Source organism: Gymnoscopelus microlampas (genome assembly GCF_963454915.1).
Source record: "Gymnoscopelus microlampas genome assembly, chromosome: 4".
NCBI classification, from domain to species: Eukaryota; Metazoa; Chordata; class Actinopteri; order Myctophiformes; family Myctophidae; genus Gymnoscopelus; species Gymnoscopelus microlampas.
Genome location: NC_139941.1, coordinates 46,953,994 through 46,973,880, shown reverse-complemented (window position 1 = coordinate 46,973,880; position 19,887 = coordinate 46,953,994). Strand labels below are relative to the sequence as shown.

At 41.3% G+C, this 19,887-nt stretch overlaps 1 protein-coding gene across 3 annotated transcripts in view; it reads left to right on the top strand.

Moving 5' to 3' along the window:
* grin1b (glutamate receptor, ionotropic, N-methyl D-aspartate 1b) overlaps window positions 1–19,887 on the top strand; it is a gene marked incomplete at both ends in the record, with an annotated part of 69,650 nt that overhangs the window by 43,652 nt on the left and 6,111 nt on the right. For all 3 annotated transcript variants that reach the window (XM_084055226.1, XM_084055225.1, XM_084055224.1), the window contains 8 exons: window positions 2,742–2,906; window positions 3,622–3,740; window positions 5,012–5,124; window positions 6,725–6,873; window positions 7,381–7,538; window positions 7,931–8,092; window positions 8,335–8,444; window positions 11,561–11,706. In XM_084055226.1, coding sequence (XP_083911352.1) covers window positions 2,742–2,906; window positions 3,622–3,740; window positions 5,012–5,124; window positions 6,725–6,873; window positions 7,381–7,538; window positions 7,931–8,092; window positions 8,335–8,444; window positions 11,561–11,706 — 1,122 coding nt within the window. The remainder of the gene's footprint in view (window positions 1–2,741; window positions 2,907–3,621; window positions 3,741–5,011; window positions 5,125–6,724; window positions 6,874–7,380; window positions 7,539–7,930; window positions 8,093–8,334; window positions 8,445–11,560; window positions 11,707–19,887) is intronic.

Sequence of the window (19,887 nt, the reverse complement as noted above, 5' to 3'; positions counted from 1 at the left end):
CACATTCCTGAGCCAATAATTCGATGACCGACGGAGTCTCCGGTAGCAGATACAATAACATGTTGTAGCTGCATGAAGTAGATGAATAGCAGTAATGTATTTCACATTTTCAGTGTTTAATCAAAAACAATGCAAAACAGACAAAACACATTTTGACTCTACGGGACCTTTAATGCTATACATTTAAATGCTACTGTATATCAGGGCCCACAATGGAAAGCCTCTGGCTTTTTGTGTCATCCATTTGGCGTGTCCTTAACAAGTTTAGTTTAGTTCTAGTTTTAGTTTAGTTTTAAAAATGTGCATAATAGTATTAATATAATTATAATTGTATTGTGTATTATTATTATTAGTAGGTAGTTTCAGTATTACGGTAGTATTCTATAAGTATTATATTATTATATGCTAGTACCGTACATAGATAATACTGGAGAAGACACAGTCCAGTGTAGCCTACAGTAGATCTGTACTTTGGCTGTTAGACAGTTTTATCTGCCTGGCTGAGCTGAGAGCAGTGACCCTTTTAACTCTGATTTACTTCTCTCTCTCTCTCTCTCTCTCTCTCTCTCTCTCTCTCTCTCTCTCTCTCTCTCTCTTGCTCTCATTTGTTCTCTCTCTTGCTCTCTCTCTCTCTCTCTCTCTCTCTCTCTCTCTCTCTCTCTCTCTCTCTCTCTCTCTCTTGCTCTCACTTGTTCTCTCTCTCTCATGCTCTCGCTTGTTCTCTCTCTTGCTCTCTTTCTCTCATCATCTATCTATCTCCACTTATCTCTGACAATCTCTGATTCACTTTCTCCTGTCATCCCTCCCTCTCATTATGTTACCCCCCCCCCCCTCCTCCTTCTTCTTCTTATCTGTCACACAAATCATTTTTCACTTTTCCATGCATGCTCTCCCTCTCTCTCTCTCCCATCCTCCTCTCCTCTTGTCTTTTTTTTCACGTCTCTCCTCTCCACCATCCCCCACTCTCTGCCTGTATCTTATCTTCTCCTGTCTGTCTGTCCCACAAACGCTCTCTCCTCTCCTATCGAAACAAACTCCCATAAAAACTGCACGTCTGCTGCCACTCTTCTTTCTTTTATCCCATTAAGACGAGGAACGCATCTGTGTGTCATTTTTAGATTTCTTTGGCTATTCAAAAATAGCAGATATACAAGCTCATAGCGCGGCACTCGGTGCCGCGCTATGAGCTTGTAGATCTGCAATTTTTTGAAAAATCGTGAAAATTCGTGTCAAAATCTTGGATCATATATTTTTTTAAGCGAACATTTGTGAAATATTTAGTTCCAGGAACCCCCAGAGGCGAAGATTTGAGTTACAAATGTCCGCCAAAAAAAAAGAAAAAAAAATCGATATAATCTAAAATATTTGCACAACTTTTCATGATTTTTCAAAAATAGCAGATCTACAAGCTCATGGCGGGCACTCAGTGCCGCGCTATGAGCTTGTATATCTGCTATTTTTGAATAGCCAAAGAAATCTAAAGTGACACAGATACATTCCCGGTCTTAATGGGTTAAAACACAACTAAAGACCTTTCTGCTTGTCGCAGCCGTTATTTTTATTTTTTTCTCTTTTATTTTTTAACCTGAACTCTAACTCAGAGATGCTATGCTCATTTGAGAAGTGGTTGCTCTCTATTTTAATGACGTGACGCGCACGTCGCTTAACACCTACAGTACAGGTCACACAATGGACAATTGATATGCATATAGGCTAATTCCTATGTTAATGTACCTGGCGTGAGTCGGGAGCCTTTGTAAACTTTGATGAAGTGTGAATTTAAAGTAGTTTTAAATCTATGCGTGTGCCTGCGCGTCCCCCTGGCCAAATAAGTGGTTGCTCGGCGTGCAACCCCGTCCACTGAGCATTGCACCCCTGCTTTAACTGTGTCTATACATTTTCACATATTTTGTTTTATGCACCTGATGGGTTTATTCTGTTCCTTGGAAATGCAGTAAAACCAGTAGACTGGAAGAAAGATGTTGTAGAGTATCGATAAAAGTTGTTCCACTCGAAGTCAAAAAGTATTTTACGACAAGAAATACGACTTAGACACGGCGGTTGGAATTAATAATAATAATGATTCATTCAATTCAAAGACAGAAAATGGTACAAGGTCACAGCAGGCAGGCAGATAGCTAGTCTCCTGGATGGTAAAAGTTTTCTCTAGCAAACAATCGAATGACAGGGCATTATATCCCAACACGATATCAGATGTTACAATGCATCACGTAATAGGCAGGGCAGAGGCCCTGTACTTTCACCGGCCCTGACCAATGACAAGACAAAATACATAATCGTGGAATAACAGTTGATTAAAGATCGTCTCCGGGTCCAGTAGGTTGTCAGCTTTGGTGGTGTTTATCAGCTTGTCGCTTAGAGAGGCGCCTATAAGTTCAAAACATTATTCTGGCCCTAACCTTACACTGTCAGCTATCTTTCTGTGTCAAAGTTTGTTATTTGACATGCATATCTCTTCAATATGTTGAGGCTACAGCAACATTAATTTGACACTTAAACAAAATGGTACACAACCAGAATCTAATGTTCTAAAAATAGATCTAACAGCATCCTAATGCTGTTATATCATCTTATAATCTTATAATTTTGTTTCCTTTGCTTGATGTTCTGTGTAAAGCACATCGAATTGCCTTGTTGTTGAAATGTACTATACTGCCCTGATCGTTACTTCTCCATTTGACCTCACTTTTCTCCCTCTCCTGTCCTCTCCTCCTCTCCAGGTTAACAACAGTAATAAAAAGGAGTGGAACGGGATGATGGGGGAGTTGCTGGGAGGTCTGGCAGACATGATAGTCGCTCCTCTCACCATCAACAACGAGCGTGCCCAGTACATCGAGTTCTCAAAGCCGTTTAAATACCAAGGACTGACCATTCTGGTCAAAAAGGTACTTTATAGGCTACACACGATATACTCTATACCAGGGGTCTTCAATGTTTTTCAGCCCAAGGACCCCCTAGCTGAAAGAGAGATGAAGCAGGGACCCCCACTACATACTGTATAAAAACATTTTATTTTCATAGATTTCATAAACCTTTGCCGATTTGTTTTGGCTTAAGTTCTCTTCAGAATAGGGATAATAGGGTTTAAGTGGTTAATGTAAAAAGAAAAATCCAATCACACAATGTTTTGGTGGCCCCCCTGTAGTAACTCTGAGGACCCCCTAGGGATCCCGGACCCCCTGCTGAAGACCCCTGCTCTATACTACTGCAATATGGTAATAGTTACATAATCGTTGCTGTCGGGCAGAAACCAAACCACTTCATATTTAAACTTTTTGTGTGTTATTGTAAATTAACTGGCGACTTACTTGATCATACTACAGCACAGCGTCACACAAAGTTGCCTCTACTAGTAGCAGATCTGCAAGCTCGGTTTTGCGCTTGTAGATCTGCTACTTTTAGCTGTTTTTGAATTTAAATCCTGAAAAGCAAGTTTTGGACATATGAGGTTTCCACCCGACAGAGACGATACTGTATATGGTATACAGTACCTTTTTCTACGGCAACAAGCTGTGTGTGTGTGTGTGTGTGTGTGTGTGTGTGTGTGTGTGTGTGTGTGTGTGTGTGTGTGTGTGTGTGTGTGTGTGTGTGTGTGTGTAGGAAATCCCTCGCAGTACGTTGGATTCCTTCATGCAGCCGTTCCAGAGCACACTGTGGCTTCTAGTCGGCCTATCGGTCCATGTGGTGGCGGTGATGCTCTACCTATTAGACCGGTTTAGGTGAGGATATGAGACCACACATGTGACATATGAGATCATATGATATGATATGATATAGATAATATGATAATATATGTGATATGGAATGATAAATGTTATAAATTATATACAGTATGATATGCAATATACTGAGTTGCATCACTTTAAAGCCTATTGCATGTGTGTAGTGGGTGGGTAGACAGACATAATAGTTTTATTTTCATAAATGAATGCCCTACTTCGTCACACTAGTGCTACACAAAAATAGCAAAAAAAAGTAGCTAAAATAGCAGCTTGTAGATCTGCTATTTTTTTCTATTTTGTGTGTGTGTGTCAATCCATAACCCAGGTTTAATCTTATTGAATACACTGGGCCTCGTTATGTATAAGGGTCTTCTGGCGGTACGGATTGACAACGTAAACACATTTATACCATGACCTCTGAGATGTAGCGGAGTATGTAAGTAAATGTATTGAAAATTGGAAATACTCCAGTAAAGTAAAAATACATCAAAATGGTACTTAAGTGCAGTACTTGAGTAAATGTACTTTTCACCACTGGTGAGTACCTATGCCCAGCGATTACTCTCAGGAAGTAATCCCTCATTCACAAACACAAACCTCCATCGATGTACCGCTCCGCTGAGCTCCCGTGATTTCTGTCACACTTTCGTGTCTCACTGAATCCCATCCATGCGGAAACTGATCATGCCTGCAAGTGTTCCTGGTGCAATCAAACTCACCATGACATCATGGGCACTCATTTTCATCGTACTGGGAAATGTCATAGCCGTAATCAACCGCACTGTATAATTGAAATGTATAAATGATCACCTGGGCACAATCAAATTCACCATGACATAATCTAATTTTCATTGCATTGGGTAATGTCGTAATAGCACTAATCAACAGTATAAATGAAAAGTATAAATTAACACTTGGGCATTCTTTGTTGCCTAAGGTAGCTTCCGTATTATCCCAAGGGCTGGTATGGCTTTAGCTTGCGCTGATTGGTCAGCTGCTGTATAATAATCACCCTCTCAGTCCTTTTGTCATCCCCTTGCTCAGGGCAAATAAAGGTGAAGTATATGGTAAGAATATGATATGATATAATATATATGACATGAATGACATGGTAGTCCGACTGTGATTCCCAAACTGGATGGGGAGGGAGTTGGCTGAAAACACTGCCAGCCTTGCCATTATGTGAATCATTAACCAGCTGCTGTATTTTACTGATACGGTATACGATAATATATGATGTGATAATATGATAAATGTGTGTCTTGCAGCCCTTTTGGAAGGTTTAAAGTGAACAGCGAAGAAGAGGAGGAGGATGCTCTGACTCTCTCTTCAGCCATGTGGTTCTCCTGGGGAGTACTGTTGAATTCTGGTATAGGAGAAGGTTGGTCCCCAAGTACTGGGTTATTCTGGGATATGTAGTCTAAAGGCAGCGTTTCTCAAAGTGGGTGATGTGGCACCCTAGGGTGCCGTGACGCAAGTCCAGGGGTGCCGCAGAAAACGTTGATACTATTTGGAATATTAATCAATATCGCTTCAGTTTAACCACTTAGACTCTCTGGCCCTCATTTATCAACGCGGTGCAGCCCAAATAATGGGCGTACGGCGAGATCACTCAATATATCAATATATCCTGACGTGGGCTTCATCCTACGGTACACTGAAATCTCACGTCTGGTCGGGACCAGTTGTTGACTTTGGCTGCGCCCGTTTATTCCATCCTAGACCTGCGGAGCAGCATTGTCTGACTGTCTGACAGGCATCTAGACACATAATCCACTCATAAATGTATATCTACACTAATAAATAATCCCTGTGAAAATATAACATTTTATAAAGTAATTTAAACAAACTGCTTTAACAGTCATTCAGATAAGATTGTAGATCTGGCTGCATTGAAAATAGCAAATCTACAAGCTCACAAGCCAGCGTCGCATCGCGACGCGTTGTGAGGTTGTAGATTTGCTATTTTCAAAATATACGAGCGCTTTTGCGACCATCTTTTCATGGAAAGTGAGGTCTACAAACTTACAGTAGCTTGTCCTATGCTATGGAGTTGTCATAGAGAGTTATATAGACTACAACCTGGCTGGGTTGTAGTCAATCTCTTATAACGTGGGTGGCGGCACGGAATCACTGCAGCCTGCAGACCGCCCGAGTCTCATGGGGAATATAACCTACATGCTTTAGTGTAACTCGAACGCGCACTGCTCGGTATGGGGTAAATAAATATACAAACGTATTCCATGTGATTGGTAGCCTATCATAATATGTCATTCATGTAGGCTACAAGCCTACGTGACTGACAAAGATTATACCGTAACGGATTATGAAAGACACAGTTGGGCGCATGTGAGAGAGAGAGAGAGAGAGAGAGAGAGAGAGAGAGAGAGAGAGAGAGAGAGAGAGAGAGAGAGAGAGAGAGAGAGAGAGAGAGAGAGAGAGAGAGAGGCGTGTGCATGTGTGCCTGCGTGCGTGCGTGTGTGTGTGTGTGTGTGTGTGACTTGACAGGCAGCGAGGCGAGGCGAGCCGGCTAAACTCTTTCTTTGGTCGTATTCTGGTTCTTCATGTCGTAAAATCGGGGTGTTTCGAGAATATTTAAGGGCGTGTTATTTAAATGACGCTCGTTTTCAGACGTGAGATTTATCAAGGCTGGGAACAAAGGTACGCTCGGATCGGCTGTGTAGGATTCGTTGATAAATGTGACTTCGACGTTGGTGTACGGCCGAATATATGGAAAAATATACGCCGGTTTATACACTCCGTTGATAAATGAGGGCCAAACGGACTTGACTTGCACTGTACTTTGTGCGTTCTTTTCCGATAATCTACACCAACTCTCTTCGCCAAAAATAGCAGATCTAGTTCTGCTATTTTTGGTGACTGCTCCCTCCAGAATAGGGATGTTGAGGTTCAAGTGGTTAAACATCAAGTATAAAGTTATTTTCAATCTGTCCTAATGGAAACGATGTGTGTGTTGATAGGAGCCCCCAGGAGTTTCTCAGCGAGGATTCTGGGTATGGTGTGGGCGGGGTTTGCTATGATAATCGTAGCGTCCTACACTGCTAACCTCGCAGCCTTCCTGGTGCTGGACCGGCCTGAGGAGCGCATTACCGGCATCAATGACCCCAGGGTAACGCAATGCAGGCACGCACTCACATACAGACAATCAATATGTTATTCTACTACAATATATAATATGGAAACCAAAGTCAGTCAGTCAGTCACTCATAACCTGTCTGTTCTGCATGGTTCTCCTCAGTGGCTTGAGAAATTGATCTGTACTTGCACACGGGCATTGGCCATTAGCATATGCACACAAGCACCCAAAATGTAAGCTGTTTATTAGCATTTCTGTGTGAACAATTCAGAGTTCGGCCTATGGGATCTGTCGCCATGGTTACAGCCCCGCCAGCTATGGGACGATCATCTCCAGCCGCTGGCTACACACTGCCGTTGGCTATACACACACTGCCTAGTCAACATTAATTTCATCTTCTCTTCTCTTCTCTTCTCTTCTCTTCTCTTCTCTTCTCTTCTCTTCTCTTCTCTTCTCTTCTCTTCTCTTCTCTTCTCTTCTCTTCTCTTCTCTTCTCTTCTCTTCTCTTCTCTTCTCTTCTCTTCTCTTCTCTCCTCCTAGCTGCGTAACCCATCAGATAAGTTTATCTATGCCACAGTGAAGCAGAGTTCGGTTGATATTTACTTCAGAAGACAGGTTGAACTCAGCACCATGTACAGACACATGGAGAAGCACAACTATGAGAGTGCAGCTGAAGCCATCCAGGCAGTCCGAGACAAGTAAGATGATGATCATCATATATAATATCATATAATTTATCATCATATAACATAGATGTTTGTATACTAGATGTAATTTAAACATAACTCTGCAAACATAGATATGCTAGATATAATTCAAAGAAAATTCTTATATACTATATAATTTACAGTAAATATGTCTTGGCTGACATAGATGTATGTATACAAGATATGACTTAGGCCTACTGTAAATATGTCTTGGCTACTACACATAAATATGTCCTAGATATACACCCTAACACAGGGCATACTGTTTTAGTTAGAAGAAATCTACATGCATAATGTAACAAATGAATGAAATGTCAGATTAAATGACCTCTGATATCCTGAAATCAGGAATACTGTACACTCCTCTCCTCTCCTCTCTGCAGTAAGCTTCATGCGTTCATCTGGGACAGTGCTGTGTTGGAGTTTGAGGCGTCTCAGAAGTGTGACTTAGTGACGACCGGAGAGTTGTTCTTCAGATCAGGGTTTGGGATAGGGATGCGGAAGGACAGTCCCTGGAAACAGAATGTATCACTGGCCATTCTCAGGTACGAAGACAATATGTCATATCATGTCTTGAAATATAAAGAAGGAGAACCTGGCATCTAACTGTGCAGAAACACAGACGATACATTTAAAATTGAATTTAAATTTAAATTAATGTATAGGGGGGGGGGGGGGGGGGGGTATCAAAAGCAGAGGCATGGATATCCCCCTCCCTGGTAATAATGTTGTGTTGATGTGTCAGAGTTGGAGACATATCGTGCCTCTTTATGCTTTCTGCTTTCAGTTCTCATGAGAACGGCTTCATGGAGGACCTGGACAAGACCTGGGTTCGATACCAGGAGTGTGACTCCAGGAGCAACGCCCCGGCAACACTCACCTTCGAGAACATGGCTGGTAGGAATCACACTAGAGACTCTCTGTTCTGTACTGAGACATTTTGAATGTTTTTTAAATGTTTTGAAAAGTTTCGCCTATAATCATATGCCCAAAAGATTTATACAACAGCTCGTTCCACGTTCCAACCATGAATTGTAATTGGCCAAAAGGCATTCAGAACCGTGTCAATAATAACCATAAATATAGCTGCAAGCAGCAATTAGCGGTTTCGAGAATAATGGCAGACTGGCAGACTGTGACAAGAGTGGCAGACTGGCAGACTGGCAGACTTTGACAGAGTGGCAGACTGGCAGACTGGCAGATTGGCAGACTTTGACAGAGTGGCAGACTGGCAGAGTGGCAGACTGTGACAGAGTGGCAGACTGGCAGACTGGCAGACTGTGACAGACTGTGGCAGACTGGCAGACTGGCAGACAGACAGACTGTGGCAGACTGGCAGACTGGCAGACAGACAGACAGACAGTGACAGAGTGGCATACTGGCAGACTGTGACAGACTGGCAGACTGGCAGACTGTGACAGAGTGGCAGACAGACAAACAGACAGACTGTGACAGAGTGGCAGAGTGGCAGACTGGCAGACAGACAGACAGTGACAGAGTGGCAGACTGGCAGACAGACAGACAGACAGACAGTGACAGAGTGGCAGACTGGCAGACAGTGACAGAGTGGCAGACAGGCAGACAGACAGACTGTGACAGAGAGAGAGAGAGAGAGAGAGAGAGAGAGAGAGAGAGAGAGAGAGAGAGAGAGAGAGAGAGAGAGAGAGAGAGAGAGAGAGAGAGAGAGAGCAAAGTGCACATGTCTGAATTAACAGGGTCATGTTTTGCATAATGCAATTTAAATGTAAACTGTGACAAGTGGGGTTTGAGCCGTGGACCTTTGGCACATGAGACTAACACTGTATTGATCAAGCTATTCAATCCACAGCCTTGGTCAGTGAGAAGGGAGAATCCAACAAAACAAAACAAAACAAAAGAGGGAATGAAGTACATCATACATTGAAAACAACTACTCTCAATAAGCGTTTCGTTTAACAATTGCATGTTTATTCATTGATACAGTCATGTTGTGTGTAATGCAATTGAGTTGAGGTCTGCATGAGGTGAGATTTGAACCGGCGACGCTCTGGTATCAAGGCAGATGATTAAGCCATTGGGCCAACAGACCCGAACTGATGAAAAGGGAGTTCACACACATGACACACTTTCACGCAAATTGCTCAGAAATACTGGATTTAAATGTTTTTCAAACTGCTCAAAATTGCAGACAATCTAAGGGCGGAGTTTACTGGTTAACAATTGCACATGCATTCATTGATACAGTCATGTTGTGTGCAATGCAATTATAATGAATTCTACATGACGTGGGATTCGAACCAGGAACCCTGTGGTTTCAAGGCAGATGATTAAGCCATTGGGCCAACAGACCTGTACTAGTGAAAAGGGAGTTCACACACATGACACACTTTCACGCAAATTGCTCAGAAATCCTTGGTTTAAATGTTTTTCAAACTGCTCAATATATTTCGGAATGGAAACTAGTGGAAAATAGTCGATCTACAAGCTCACAACGCGTTGCTATCTAAAAAGGTGTGAGATTGTAGATCGGCTATTTTCACAAGAAAGTATGTCATACATAAAAAAAACTACTCTCAAAAGCATTTCGTGTTATTGTCTAAACATTGCACTTGTCTGAATTAACAGGGTCATGTTTTGTACAATTTAAATGTGAACTGTAATAAGTGGGATTCGAACCAGGGACCTTAGGCACATGAGACTCACACTCTACTGGTGGAGCTATCCAATACACAGCCTTAGACAGTGAAAAGGGAGAATCCAACAAAACAAAACAAAAGCGCGAATGAAGTACGTCATACATTGAAAATAACTACTTTCAAGTATGCATTTCTCGTCGTCTTTAACAATTGCACATGTATTCATTGATATAGTCATGTTGTGTGCAATGCAATTATAATTAAGTCTACCTGAGGTGGGATTCGAAACGGCTACCCTATGGTTTCAAGGCAGATGATTAAGCGATCAAGCTATTGAACCAACACACCTGAACCTGTGAAAAAGGGCCTCAAACATGTATTTGACACAGTTTCATGCAAATTGCTCAGAAATCCTGGATTTAAATGTTTTTCAAACTGCTCAAAATTGCAGACAATCTAAGGGCAGAGCTTACTGGTCAAAGTGATACATGTGTTCCTCATGAGTCAAGGCACATGTGTAAGCAGGTTTAACGGCTGTCGGCCAAACGAGGCATGACTTTTGCCTGTTTAAAGTTTGCATTTTCAAAAAATTGCTATAGCGCCCCCCTTTGACCAATTGGAGTAAGATTGGTTTCAGTGATACTTGGAAGGACCCTCTACAATATTGCAAAGTGTCAAACAAATGTGAGTCTGCATGTATGTGTTAGGGGCAGATGAATAATTTAAAAAAAGCTGCAATTTTCATTGGCTTATAAAAGCTTAACGTTTTCACTTATGGAAAATCCGCTTGGTTACGTCTGTCGGCATTGGTCCAAAGTTCATGTGTATACAGTTTCGTACAGATTGCTCATAAATCCCAGGAGGAGTAGGCTTTTTACTGCTTTTTACTGCTTTTCATAGAATTCGAAATGGTGGGAGATCTAAAGGTCAGAGGTCAAAAGTCAAACAGTGAAAGTTGTTAGGCATGAGGAGACGCATGTGTGTATCGAAGTTTCATGGCTGTAGGTCGAACAGGGCATGAGCTGTACCTGTTCAAAGTTGGCATTTTCAATTGAGTGCTACAGCGCCACCCTTTGGCCAATGGTTGTGAGTTTCGGGTTTTCGCCGTTTGGCATATCCCTCTACCATATTGCCGAATTTCATAAGAAGTGACCAGGCGGTTAGGCCAGAACTGGCAAAAACGGCGGAAGATCATGAATTCCTACAGATGTAATAAGGCTTCGAGCCTATTGGCCTCGAAACCTTAATAAACGGGTAAATCACTAGTAGAAGTGTTATTCTGTGATGCGTTGTGGCCCAGTCCAACTGCCGTTAAGTTGCCTATGGCAACTTTAAACAATGGAATTGTGGAGAGGTGCTAATACTAGGCTACTACTAATATTAACCATGTTGTCCCAGGTGTGTTCATGCTGGTTGCCGGGGGCATAGTGGCGGGAATCTTCCTCATCTTCATCGAGATCGCCTACAAACGACACAAAGATGCTCGCAGGAAACAGATGCAACTGGCGTTCGCTGCGGTTAACGTCTGGAGGAAGAACCTACAGGTACCGGATTCTACTCTATTCTGCAGGATTCTATTATATTGATCTTTATTATTGAACATTTACAGCACTCTATTGTGCTGTTTTCTATTCTTCACTACTCTGCTCTGTTCTATTTAACTCTTGAGCTTTTCAATTTTTTAAAACTATTTTCTTCGATTACATGGGTATTCAAACAGTGGGTCCGTGACCCCTAGGGGGTTTTCAGAGTCACTGCAGAGGAGCCGCTAAATTATGTTTTGGTTGGAAAGTTGTTGTTGTTGTTGTTGTTGTCTTAGAAATACGATTTATTTGAATGAAAATACACATTACATCCAACATAACATATAAGATAAATGGCAAAAAGTTAATAATAATGATAAATGACATAACACTAATTATAGTGTGCCATCAAAGCTGCAGCAGCGTTACTTTGAGCCAAGCGTAGTCACTTAAACGGAAAAAAAAAACAATGAAATACTTTCAAGCTAGTCTCAAATCTCTCGAGGGTCAACAGACACTGATGAGACAATCAGCTATAGTTGATGAGCTGGTTTTGAAAGCCTCTTATCTAAGTTGCTCTTCAGATTGCACGGAAGAAAAAGCCATTCACTATTGCATTGCAGAGGATTTAGTGCATGCCTCTTAGGATTTGCATTTATGCATGCCCGCAGCAAGTGATATGCATAAAATAATGTTTGGTGAATGATGAGTGTGTTAACCCTTTAAGACCGGGAACGCATCTGTGTGTCATTCATTTTAAGATTTCTTTGGGCTATTGAACAATAGCAGATATACAAGCTCGTAGCGCGGCACTCGAGCTTGTAGATCTGCTATTTTTAAAACATTTTGAACATTTGTGCAAATCTTTGCTTCTGGGGGATTCTACAAATGTCTTCGAAATCCTAACAGTTCTTTTGAAAAAAAAACTATGTTGCTACAATATCAGTGGTTCTCAAACGTTTTTGATATGTATTTGGCCGCGGACCCCCATCTCAAAATATTTTCTTCCAGGGACCCCCAGAAGCAAAGATTTCAGTTAAAAATGTTAAAAAAAAAAAATATATATATACAGTATATATATTCAAAGATTTGCAAAAAAAAATCACGATTTTCGAAAATAGCCAAAAGAAACCTAAAAATGACATACAGTTCCTGGTCTTAAAGGGTTAATAAACTGAAAACTATTCTGTTGTGGTCGGACCATAACCATAACTCTCGGTATTGATGACATGGCACCCTTGGGCTCCAGCTGGGCAAACAATGTGTTGCGTTGCTGTGTGTGACTGATGGTGCAAGAGCCATGGTGGTTTTAAAACATGGACTAACAGTACTTGTAAAAGGATGTGGCTCCACATATAGGGCCGTGTGCGCAGACTTTTGGAAGGGCAGGCTAATCTTTGCATATATCTTCCAGAAATGTAATCGTTTCTGAGCTGAACAGACTTAACTGTTCTTCCATTTAAAGGGAACTGGTTTGTGTTCGTGTTAATGTTAACGCTCAAGGGCGCCGATACAGTGGGTGCCTCTGGGCTAAAGCACCCAGGAGAAATGACGAGCACCCATCGCAAAGTCATCACAAAAAAAGAAAAAGAAAAAACCCACGACGTCTGCACTTCCATGGAGTACATTTTTGTACCAAATCAACCGAATTAACCGCATTGAAGTAACAAAAAAACCCCGAAAAGGTAACAAACCCGGGGAAAAAACGCACATTTTGCTGCGAGCGCGTGCGTTGCGCACCCAGTAGCGCGGACATAAATCGGCGCCCCTGTTAACGCTATAGTGTTTTAGTTAACCACTTAAGCCCTATATCCAAAATTAGCTAACATTGCTGATCTACAAGGAGAGGAGAGGAGAGGAGAGAGGAGAGGAGACTCAGTGGGAATGAAAGTCACAGGCTCACACCACGAGATGGCCTACTGTAAGGTCACAGTTCTCTCTCTCTCTCTCTCTGGGACAAGGCAGGAACAGTATGTGACCTTTTTACCTGTGAAAGAACTACAACCTCCAGCAGAGAGGTCTGTCAGCGGGACCATGAGTAGAATGACAGAGTGTCTATAAAGAGGACACAGGTCTGCTGCAGAATCAGACTTAAATGATTAGTGTTGAAGAGCCTCCGCTCTACAGGGCAGAGGTTTTGCCCAAGGCACACCAAAGTCAAAATCTCAACACACACCTGTATTCAGAGCAAAGATAGCCTAGCTGCAAGCTCACAATGTTCACTTTTTGTGTGAAAATAAATAATAATTAAAATAATAATATATACAAAAATGAATAATAATAATAATCTTGTGCCCAGGGACACCGGGGACGCCAGGTTTTGGGCATGTCAACGCTAAATGTTAGCCTATTATGACATGCCCATATATTACTGATATACTGTACTGATATAGTAAATTAGAAAATAAGTCATAAGTTATTGTGCAGCCGGATGCTGTATACTGCAATAACGTGTGGTTTGCCACAAAATCTCACAGCACGACAGTGTGCCTCAGCAGCACGCCATTTGGGAATCACTGATGTAGAGGATGAGTTCTCCTTCAGGCACAGTGTGTCTCAGTCAGTGAGGTGGAGGAGGAGGGTTATTATGTAAAATGGTAAACAGGACGGGTGCTATATGACGCAACCCTTCTTTTGAGAGCGCTTTCGACTTTGAACGGGGGCCGTTTCATCAGAGTCGCTCTGTTGTTAGCGTCTGTGGCTGCGATGTGACGTCGTCGTGCAGGAGTCACATGGGTCTTGGGGGATTTTTCTGGGCATCCAATCATGGGAGCGCTTTAGCAGCTAGAACAGTTTCCCTAACTTTTTATTAGCTCCAGTCTGCCCGTGACCCAAACAAACCAAAAAATACATTGCGCATTATTAACCATTTACGGCCATTTAAAGGGCAAGGCCACTTTGGGTTGTGTAGTTACTTTGCCATGATATAACTCCAAAGGTGGACAAGAAATCAAAAATAATTGCTCCAGAAATTGATCATTTAAAATATGCTCCTCATTGACTTACATTGTACGCTGAAACAGCTCTCAAAGTCACTCTTTTAGCACATAAACGAACACAAACAAAGTTGATTCAGACTATATAGAACATCACCAAACCCAGTACTGTTTTTCTTTTAATAAAAATGTCAACTTCCTGTTGATTTTGCCATTTTTATTAGGAAGAAAACCCGGACTGGATTCATGGATCCGGATCTTCAAATAGTCAAATCAACAGGAAGGTAACATTTTATTTTGTATACAAAATAGTGTACTGGGTTTGGTGTTGTTCTATATTGTCTGAATCACATTTGTTTGCGTTCGTTTATGTGCTAAAAGAGTGACTTTGAGAGCTGTTTCAGCGTCCAATGTAAGCCAAGAGCATATTTTGAATTATCAATTTCTAATCACTGGAGCAATTATTTTTGATTTCTTGTCCACCTTTGGAGTACATCATGGCAAGGTAACTACACAACCTAAACCGTGAAAATAAAAGTGAGTTTTTAGATCTGCTATTTCTACCATTCCACCATTATTATTTTTTGTAATTTCTGGATCTTTTTTTTTTTCATTTATGAAGTTCTTTTTTAAAGTTTTATTTTTCTCTGAAATATTGAGATTTAAAAAAAAAACTTTGAAATAATAATTGAAAAAAGATTTTAGGAAACTGGATTTTCTTTTTTTTTTTAAATACAATTTACTCACAAATCATGAAAATGCTAAATGGGTCCACAACCCAAAAAAATTTATCCCGACCCACAGTGATCTATTCTAGACTTCCAGAGGGTGGACCCAGGTCACTGAGTGTAATGGAGGTCTATGAAGGCCATGTGGGTTGACCTTGTGCTATCCTGTGGCTGACGAGCTGTAAACATGATGTTATTAGTTCAAGTTGAAGCCACATTATTTCTGACAGGGCTTGTTGTCGTTTGGCCGGTAATTCAGGTCATAACTTGGACTGTTGTAGAGAGGAGCAGCTAGGGTTCCATTTGTTGTTGTTCAATTTTGGGTAAAAGGGAAAAAAAACTGATGGGGGGGGACATTTTCTTAAACAATTTAGGCCAATATACACGAAATACAGCTATAGGGTGACAAAACAAGTGACCACTTGAGCCCTATTTTAAAAATAGTGAAAATAATCAATCTTTAGGCTCACAACGCGTCGCAATTGTGAGCTTGTATCGGCTATTTTTGCTATTTGTACAGTATATACAGTGTGTGTGTGTGTGTGTGTGTGTGTGTGTGTGTGTGTGTGTGTGTGTGTGTGTGTGTGTGTGTGTGTGTGTGTGTATATATATATATATATATATATATATATATATATATATATATATATATATATATATATATATATATACTGTTTTTTTTATATTCGCCTATAATAACATGCAAAACTTGTGACTGAGTGTATGATTGCAGATAAGAAGACGTGTCGATTACATGTGTGTCACATTTCACATGTACATGAGCAGGCGTGGACTGAGACGCACTCGGCACTCAGCAGCGCCAATCTGTAATTAAGTGGAGAAAACATGCATAAAATAACTGAATTTGAGGTTAAATGCAAATGCCACTGGTTGGCAATTGCCGTCCCCTGGGACTCCAAATGACGTCCCCTTGCTTCACTGTCCTGCTCCTCGTGTCCCCATTTCTGATCTCCACGAGGCTTCATCCCAGTTATAGTGCTTTTGTCCTTCAGGACTGTGTGTGTGTGGGGGAGACGCACACAATATGCATGCATATTTAACTGTTCAAAGGAAAGATTAGGTTCACATTCGAGGACAAAGACATTGTAGGAGATACCGAGCTGCATCGTGGGTATTATTGTGGCCAGCATGGGCCTGTGGTTTGTTCAGAGGGACCACAGTTCATCATGTATTATGGAGCATGCATATAGACATTACATACTGAAACATGTATATTTATAAACTCTATTCTACTTACTCTCTCATGTCTTTATGGACCGTAGCAGACATTCATTTACAATGTGCTGCATTGAACCGCAGAAAGCCTCCGTACTTTCTTGTGTCATACACTTTTAACCACTTAAATCATGTATACTTTGTTGACTGGATACATGGAAAACAGGAGATGGGCCAAAGATAGATAGAGCCCTGGGTCCCCCTATCTATCATTGGCCCATAACCTCCTGTTTTCCATGTATACCAAATCTCTCGCTGATCTGCAAGCTGATCTGCAAGTTCACAAAGCATTGCATTGTGATCTGCTATAGAGCTGCTATTTTCGCTGAATGTATGCCTATTATGACATGCCCTAATGGGGACGCTAGGGTTCAAGTGGACCACGATTGATCCTGGTACAGCTATTAAACTCACTACACTTCATCGGTTGAATTAATATGTTTGCAGTTTTGATAACAGTGTGTAGCTTTGAGTGATGCTTTGATTTTTGAATCTGGGCTGGAGTAGAGTGTATGGCAATGTGACTTGTCAGGCACACTCCTTTTTTGGAGGAACCCATATAGGACAAACCTTGAAGCGGTATACTGTATGTGACAGTAAGAAAGCTGAGAGAGACGTGTATAGGAGAGACAGAAGCTGTAGTGATACAATATCTGATCTACACATTTGTCTGGAAGTAATCCTAACACATTACCAATCAATTGGTACAGTATCTCCTCTGAAGTCTATTGAATGGATTTTCTATATTTACAATATATATTTTGTCTCGTGTGTATTATTTTATTTAGATGATATCTACACACCCACAGGTCAGGTACACATGTTAAACGTGCGTGTGTGTACGCACACGTGCGCATGCACGTCTTGGAGTGCTTCACTCTAGGAGTGCTTCATTGGTTGGATTAACGTGTATGAGGGCGATAGATGGAGCTTTCACTCATTAGCATTTCAAAGCTAGTGGCTAAACAATGCAAACAGCAGCTCCATCGTATCCAGAATAAGCAGAATGTATTTGAATGTTTATTTCATGGTGTTGAGACCTCATTAAGAGACTGCTCAGAGTGGGGGACTCTAGAACAGAGGTTCTCAAAGTGGGGTCGGGGGACCCCAAGCGGTCCTTGAGGGGCTTCGAGGGGGCTCCCAGGAAAATGAGGAACAGTTCACTATAAGCCAATGTCACTAGGCCAATGAGAGAATGTATAAGAATGTCTATTCAGATCCTAGATTCATATCACTGTGATCTCCACACCAGAACTCTGCACTAAATCTCATCTAAACAATAAAGATCTTCTCTTATGGTTAAGGGGCCCCTGGCAGAAAGATGCTGTGGTGGCAATATGTGTGAATTTGACTTAAAATGTTTAGGACAGGGTTTCTGCACTGTTTCTGATTATGATGATGTTGATGTGTGCACTGTGTATGTTGAGTGATGGCTGAGTGATTTAAGTCACACCTGGTCTGAGTCAAACTAATTGGACTCTAGAGCTAGGTTAGCCTTGGATCAAGACTATCATATATGGATTTTATCTATTTTGATATATGCAAAATAAATATCAAAATCTATGATGGTCTTGATCCAAGGCTCGAGGTGTGACTGCACACCTGTTGCATCTAAACAGGATGCATGGAACTAATCGATGCACTGCAGGATATATCTGCCATCAGCCACTTTATAGACTGATGCTCTTTTAATCCAAGTCTTCCATTGCACATTGTTACATCCTGGTTTCTCCAACTTTGGGTTGGGGCCCAAAAATGGGTCATAATCCTGTTTGTTTGGCCCAAGGAGATTTTGCATTGTTGCATTGCATCAGCCACTTTATTGGTTTTCATCACAATTGTGCCGTATTACATTATGTTATTATTACCATGTTAATTCATTGTGGAATCACAAGCCGCCGTCAGCCGCTTGTTTGTTCTGATGGGTCAAAGGTCAAGTCAACATTGGCATTGGGCCGATGAATAATTGGCCAAAATGTTTGAGGTGAAACATCCATCCCACTCATCGTATTTACATACATACCCCTCCCCCCATTTCCCTGTTTGGTTGCATTCACTGCATGTCGAGTGTCACACGCACACACACGCACGCGCACACACACGCACGCACGCACGCACGCACGCACGCACGCACGCATACTCCAATGATCCCACTCCTCATCCTTCAGATTGTTGTCCTTATACTTTACTCCTCGTTTCCCCTGTTGTATTGAGCCTCATGTTGCCGTGGCGATGCAGTAAAATGGAGGTCAATCCTTCTGTTTTACTGAACATTCCATCTGAGACTGCAGACCCTTTGACTGACACATACTGTACCGTACATACATACACGTATCGTTGCTGTCGGGCAGAAATGTTTGTGTTTTGGACATATGAGGTTTCCACCCGACAGAGATGATATACAGTACATATATAATTCATTTATATATATGTACATATGTATGTGCTCATATACAGAAACACCCTCTGTGAGACCCACCATAGTATAACATAGCATGGGTATACTATTGTATTCAGTAGTACTATTCTGTACTACTGTATAGCACAGTATACTCTCTATTTGCTATACTATATTATACCACACTGCAATATATGCATGGCGATATACCACCATGTTTTACTGTGAGACATGAGGCGTTAGACACGAGACATGCTAGACATTACACAGAGACATTAGACATGTTAGATATTATACATAAGACATACTGGAATTATTCATGAGACATGAGACATGCTAGACTCGTGAGATACTAGACTTTAGACATGCTGACGTTAGACATGAGACATTTCCAGCCATCATACATTCAATATTAGACATGAGACCTCCTTGATATTAGAAATGAAATATTTCCAGCCGTTATACCTGAGGCATCAGACATGAGACTTCGCTAGACATTATTCATGAGACGTCTTAGCCATTAGGTTGAGAGAGAAGCTGATAAACAGCTAAAAGACACGCACATCCCGGGCCTACTAGGCTGGGTGCTGGATCAAAACAAGTTAAACAGTATATAAAGAATAAAAACTCTGCACACCAGTATTGCTGCTCCCAAATGCAAGTTTGCTTTGCCACCTGAGGAAGAGCCTGGTGGCTCGAAACATTACCAAAGTAAACTTGCATTTGGGGGCAGCAATACTGGTGTGTAGATTGTATATTCTTTTATACGTCTTAGCCATTATACATCAGGCATTAGACATGAAACATGCCAGACATTAGAGAGAAGACATTAGACAAAAAAAAATACTCAACATTATACTGTGCATTAGACATGTTAGATATATGAGACATGAGACATGCTAGA